Source organism: Siphateles boraxobius, unplaced genomic scaffold (genome assembly GCF_051911475.1).
Source record: "Siphateles boraxobius isolate OS27281-9 unplaced genomic scaffold, OSU_SipBor_1 65, whole genome shotgun sequence".
Classification (NCBI taxonomy): domain Eukaryota; kingdom Metazoa; phylum Chordata; class Actinopteri; order Cypriniformes; family Leuciscidae; genus Siphateles; species Siphateles boraxobius.
This window is the reverse complement of record NW_027509192.1, coordinates 3457243-3463242: the sequence shown is the minus strand read 5'-3', so window position 1 is coordinate 3463242 and position 6000 is coordinate 3457243. Positions and strand designations below refer to the sequence as shown.

Genomic DNA, 6000 nt, shown 5'->3' with positions numbered 1-6000 from the left:
CCATTTCTGAACTCTTCACCTCCTGAAGATGGAAAGTTTATGACCTCTGGTCATAAATTAGTAGTCTTCAAGAAGAGACCTGCAAGATGGTATGAATTCAGCACCAACACTGTTCTTTCCTTACAAGCTTGAGAAATATTGTGTGAGGAAAATCTCTGGCCTGAGATTTAGCTTTGTTAAATTTACACAACTCTCCAGGCATGTCAAGAAAAACGTCTATGTAATAAATAGCAAATCAAAACATCAAAGTTTTGTTGTCATTAAGTGTAGGCTACTTTTAATAACCGTTTGCCTGAAAATAATAGAATATTTAATGAAATAATGAATACTGTACAGTTTGAAGGGGTTTATTTTGACATGGTTATCTAACTATCTCATCTTATTACACACTACATTTTATTTGTTTCATTACAAACCACACACTAGACGATTTTAGAGCTGATTTCTCGCTCGCAGACAGTTAATAAAGATCGTCAATTGGAGGCAAATCGTTGCTTGTTCACGTGAGTGATGATCACTATTGAATTATCAAAGAAGAGGCTAAATATTTTACATTTATTTAATAGGCTATAGAAAATGGTTGTGTTTTGCGAAAGAGAGTAAATAGAATACAACATTAAAAGAGTGCTGAATGCTTAATGTAGGTATAGAGGAATTTAAAATCTAAATTAAAGATGTTCATAGGAAAGTTTTAGGATTCGCATTGCAAATATGAAACCATATACTGTAGATTAAGAATACAATGCAAAATGGCCTAAAATGATCAATTCAGAGTAAGATACCAGTAAAAAGAAAAATAAATCCTACATTTCATCAAGTAAAACAGCAGAATTACTTTCAGCTCAAAGTTTGTACTCCAATTTAATCAATGTGTGAAAACATTCAGGAGACTGTAATTTATGCTCTTTATTATGCTTTATTTTGATTTTAATTCAATTAATTGGGAAGAGAAATACATAAGTATATCATGCATTACCAGAGAGTCAAAAGAATACAAAAATGCCCCTTTCAAGAACCGACTAAATAGATTATGCTTAGAGTTAACTATATACCTCAAACCACAAAGAAGAAATAAGTGGTGCAATATTTGCCAAAATAATTTTAGCCATTAATGCACTACAACAGTCAGCTTAAATCATTGTTATTTTCAGTTATATATTTTAAAATGATTGCTTTTTAGTGACAGATTGTTGAGTCATCTTTAAATCAGCCGAAGTCAAGCAGGATCTTTTTATCCAGAGTTCTTCTAGTCCACACATTTGGTAGGAGTGCATGTGCAGCTCTCAACGTACATGTAGTGATGAAGGATCTCACTGCTATTGGCACACTTCAGCATCACCTGTCGATTCTTTACTGTCTCCTCTCGACAGCAAGAACAGTTGTGCATCATGATGTTCTTTTCCATTGAATACCTGTGCAGGAAACACCAAAAAACACCATTCATATGAGTGTAGCACAGCTGATTGTGAGTTGATCTTATTATACAGTATCCATACAAAGGTTTGGATGCTAAGGCACACTAAAAAGTGCATGAATTTCATTGAATACCTGACAATATATCAAACCAGATAGCTACTGCTTACAAATTATGTTGGAGATTTCTGCAGACCTAAGTTCTCTTTTCTGAGCCATTTTTTGTTTGGAGACCTTTCAGCAGCTGGTGTCAAGGCAATTTTTAGTGGATGTGAAGTCAGTTCCCCTCACATTTCATGAACATAGTTCAATGAGGTGTCCCATTACTATGTTTAAAGCATTGCTTCTTTTTCTTGTGGGAACTATTAGATATTTTAGATAAACTGTTATCTAACATAACATCGACTTAGCATAAAAACTAGCATGTTAAATGCATCAAATGTCTGTATCCCCTCTTTAAAATGGTGGTTTTATTTAGCTTAAGTTAATGGGAAATATAAGTTTATCTATCAATAACTGCAAATCAACATTTAGGCCCAACTGAGTGAAAACTAAAATTAAGCTGAATTTGTAACCCTGTTTTTAATTTTTCCTTATTTTATATTTTAAAATGTTATAATATTGATACTTATTTAATCTTTATTGCCAAATGTTGGTAACAGGGTTAAAAAAATAATACAATACAATTTAAATAAAACTGTTCACATTACATTGTGGTTGACGATCCACATTTCCTAAAGGTTAAGAATTTATTGACCATGTTTGAGATCATTAGGTGTGTAATGCTCTCACATTGATTTGGTGTCGCAGTGGCCATTGCAGGAAGTGACTTCTACATCCTCGATGGAAGTGCAGTCATCAACATGCAGACGGGTGACGTTCTTCCCAAGAACACAGTTGCTGGGTTCACCTGAAAGATAATGGAAGCAGGTAAGCTTGTGACAAAATCTCATGAACAGTACATGCATTGCATTTTAAGTAGTGCTTATTATAATGTTTTTAATTTACTTAACATAAATGAGCTACATAAACACAATAGGGTGGACAAAACCATTTTAACATTAATAAATACTGTGTCAGGAAGGTTTGTATAAAGAATATCTTACAGATTTCGCAACATCCATCCACGTCAAATTTAATTGTTCCCTGTAAAGACACAAATAATAGAAAAGAGAACATTATTTACGCATTATTTTTCTTAAAATATGGTCAAATCTCTCAAAACATGAATCCAATTTTCCTAAACATATTGCACGTTCATACTAAAAAGACATACCCAAAAAGTACATATTTTACTACACAAATTTCTAATCCCAGGTTGAACATGTTAACACTGACATCTAGAGTATTAAAGGAATAATTCACACCGTTTTGTCATCAGTTACTTATCCTTTATTACTTTCTTTCTTGTATGAAACACAAAAGGTGTTATTTATCGCAGAATTTCCAAGCAGGTCTTTTTTGGACAGTGCACGTGAATGTTGACCATGCTGTTCAAACGACAACTTAAATTTTGGTCAGTTCCTCACATATTGTAAAGAAGCCTTGGAGTAAGAGTTGTACGGGTTACTTTTAAAGTTTTTATGAACCTGACAGCCCATGGCCCCTCATCCTCTTTCAGTGGTTGGAATAACATGAGGTTGAGTAAATGATGACAGGAATTTTTCCCCTGTTTGATTACTAAAACCCAACTGCATTGACATTGACCTTAGTCTGGAGAAATGTGGGGAAAAAAAGTTATATGTCCATACTTAAGCACTAGCAGAAAGCAACAGGCATATAAAATACAAACTGAACAAGTGTGTCATGTATGGAGTTAAATATAGAGATTGTACTTACTGGCTCACAGTACCCTGGATTAAAGTCAGGGCATTTTTTAACGCTCTCCACAATAGCAAACGAGCCATTCACTACATGGCAGGTAGCAGTCGTACATTTGAACTTGTACCCCTCTCCATTCTAAACAAAAAGACAGATAGGCTATAATAGGATTGAAGAATACAGCAGATTTTTTGTCTAGTGAACTGAAAGAATGAAGAAAAGTTTGAGAATGTTTTCAAATGTACCTTGAGAATATGTCTGGTGTTGTCTGGCGCATTATATATACATTTCATTTGTGTACAATCTCCACAGCACTCTCCATCTTTTTTCTCATATGATTGCCCCTTTGTGTGTAAAAACATGTTTTAGTTTGAATATTTCTCTCCTTTTCACAGACTCATTAAAAAGAACCAGGGTCGGATTCACAAAACATTCTTGTTTCTCAATTTAAGAATAAAGTTAAGAGTATTTTGTATTCTTGAAAATAATGTTTTTAAAAATCATTGTAAATAACATATTATAAAGTTAAGATAACCTCCAACTTGTCTTAAATCCACAAAGGTAAGATGTGTAATGTATGTATTGGGTAGTTACAAATGTTAAGCATTACCACACTAGCTGCATACAATACATATTATTATTAAAGAAAGCCGTCAATCTGATTACTTATTGATTATTTGGTTGCATGTAAAAGTTTAGCTGGTAAACAAGAAGGCAATATCACCCCTGTAAAATCCTGGTGATAGGCTACTTCAGAAAGCGACAGCCATGCAAAATACAACCAGAGCAAGTGTGCCATGCGTGGAGTTGAAGCTAGAGCTTCTACTTACAGCCCCACAGCTTTGTGAACTCAAGTAAGGACATTCTCTTATGCTCTTCTCAGTCACAAGCGAGCCATTAATTTCACGACAGGTTACATTTTCACATTTGTAATTATGGACTTCTCCAACCTAACAAAAGACAGACATACTTCGTGAGGATTGAAGAACAGAGCAGATTTTTGTTTGGGGAACTGAAAGAATGAAGAAAAGTTCAAAAGTCTTTTTCAGATGTACCTGGAGAGTATATGTAGTGTTGTCCGCCATGTAAGTACAGTTCTTTGGTACACATGTTCCACAGCATTCTCCTTCTTGTTTCACAGATTCAGAGCCCTTGAGGTGCAAAAACAAGTTTGTCTTTTTAATAATCACCTTTTCTGCATTTACAACTCAGATTATTTAACTCTATCATGAGTAAAGGGTTGAGGAAAGAGCAAGAGGTGATAACCAGTGATTCTCTTTCTGGGTTCTAGAGGACCAATAAATGGGTGTGTGAAATAAAGAAGACATCCACAATCAGGATTGCAAACCAATGGTGTGGGAAGGTGAGCAGAGGCAATAGGGAGGAAGAGGTCGGTAGAGAGGTACAGGACATACTTTAAATGAGATGGTATGAACAATGGTCTCTCCTTGAGAGAGGCTGCGCAGACAGTATAGCCAAATGTCTGTGAATTTCAATCTTTTATATATGGTTGGGAGTTTACAGTATAATATAACACATTCTTAGTAGTTAAACACACGACTGGTACTGTAACCATCCAAACTATAAATTTAAAAAAATAATGGTACATTTATTGTTCGCTTCACTCAAAGTGTATATTTTAATTATTACCTCAGCGCAAGGTGCACAGACTTTAGTAAAACATTTCACATTATGTAGTTGAGTCTTTGGGTCTTTATCCATTTCACAGTAACATTCCACACAAGGCTCCATAGGGATTTTAACTCCAGGCTAGAGAGAAGAACAAAGTAAGGAATGTGAACTCAACATTTGTTGTTCACAGTTTAAAAAAAGATTATGGACTTCCTTTATGCCATAAGCATCATGCCCATTCAAACCCCCTCAGATGTTGTGTATTTGTAATAATTAAATTACATGATTAATGTAAAAAAAGTCTAAAACAATATGGTACATATGATCCATTCACATTTGCTTCTGTCATCTACCCACCCTCATTCTGCTCAAAGCTTGTCAAAACGTTATCATTAATGTTAAAATTTTAAAGCTGTGAAAATGCAGACCAACAGAACTGACAAATTACACCCAAAACATGACATTCAATTTAACAGTGGTGTTTGCCTTTGTGTCATTTTAAAATTCCAGACTTTTCCTATTAGATGTAATTAGAGTAAACAAATAAACCTAGCACCTCACCTTGTATTCGGTGTTATTGTACACACAGACATCTTTGCGAACTGGTCAGAAAAATAAATAATATTAGAAACTGCTTACTAATTCAGTTCAGTAAATCCTGACATATATGCTGACATATATGCAACAAAATATGTCCATTGAATTTCCTTGTAAATTATGTATACTGTAACAGCAATTATATATGAACAATTACTCAGACTACTGGTTTAAATGTAGATGAATTAAAAATCTGAGACTTACCACAGGCTGGACAGCAACTATTATTAGTCGTATTTGCTGCCAACTCAAATCCCACATCACATTTCTTCTGAAGACACAGCTCGAGATCACACTCTGAATGGGTTGACATGAAACAGCGAGTCATTTTAAACAATTGTTGAATGTTTGGATGCATTTTGATGGATGTTTGTTTTAGTTCGATTTTTTTAGCTCAAAAGTGGAACACATTTTAAGGTGGTCCCAAACTAGATTAGTCATTTTTGTTGTCAAACTGTCTGAATATCTTGTAAGTGATTGTCTGTTTCAAATTCTTAATTTTTATTATGATGCACTGTCACAAAAGTACTTGATAAC

At 34.3% G+C, this 6000-nt stretch overlaps 1 protein-coding gene across 1 annotated transcript in view; it reads right to left on the bottom strand.

Annotated features, from left to right (window-relative positions):
* Positions 1-891: 891 nt before the first annotated feature.
* The window catches only part of LOC143721275 (uncharacterized), a 41777-nt gene continuing 36668 nt past the window's right edge, over positions 892-6000 (bottom strand). Inside the window, exons 39-48 of the mRNA XM_077211562.1 lie at positions 5668-5760; positions 5428-5468; positions 4885-5004; positions 4290-4385; positions 4065-4184; positions 3480-3578; positions 3253-3372; positions 2520-2559; positions 2206-2323; positions 892-1412 (exon numbers count right to left, since the gene is read on the bottom strand). Of these exons, the coding sequence (XP_077067677.1) occupies positions 1247-1412; positions 2206-2323; positions 2520-2559; positions 3253-3372; positions 3480-3578; positions 4065-4184; positions 4290-4385; positions 4885-5004; positions 5428-5468; positions 5668-5760 (1013 nt within the window). The 3' untranslated portion in view covers positions 892-1246. The remainder of the gene's footprint in view (positions 1413-2205; positions 2324-2519; positions 2560-3252; positions 3373-3479; positions 3579-4064; positions 4185-4289; positions 4386-4884; positions 5005-5427; positions 5469-5667; positions 5761-6000) is intronic.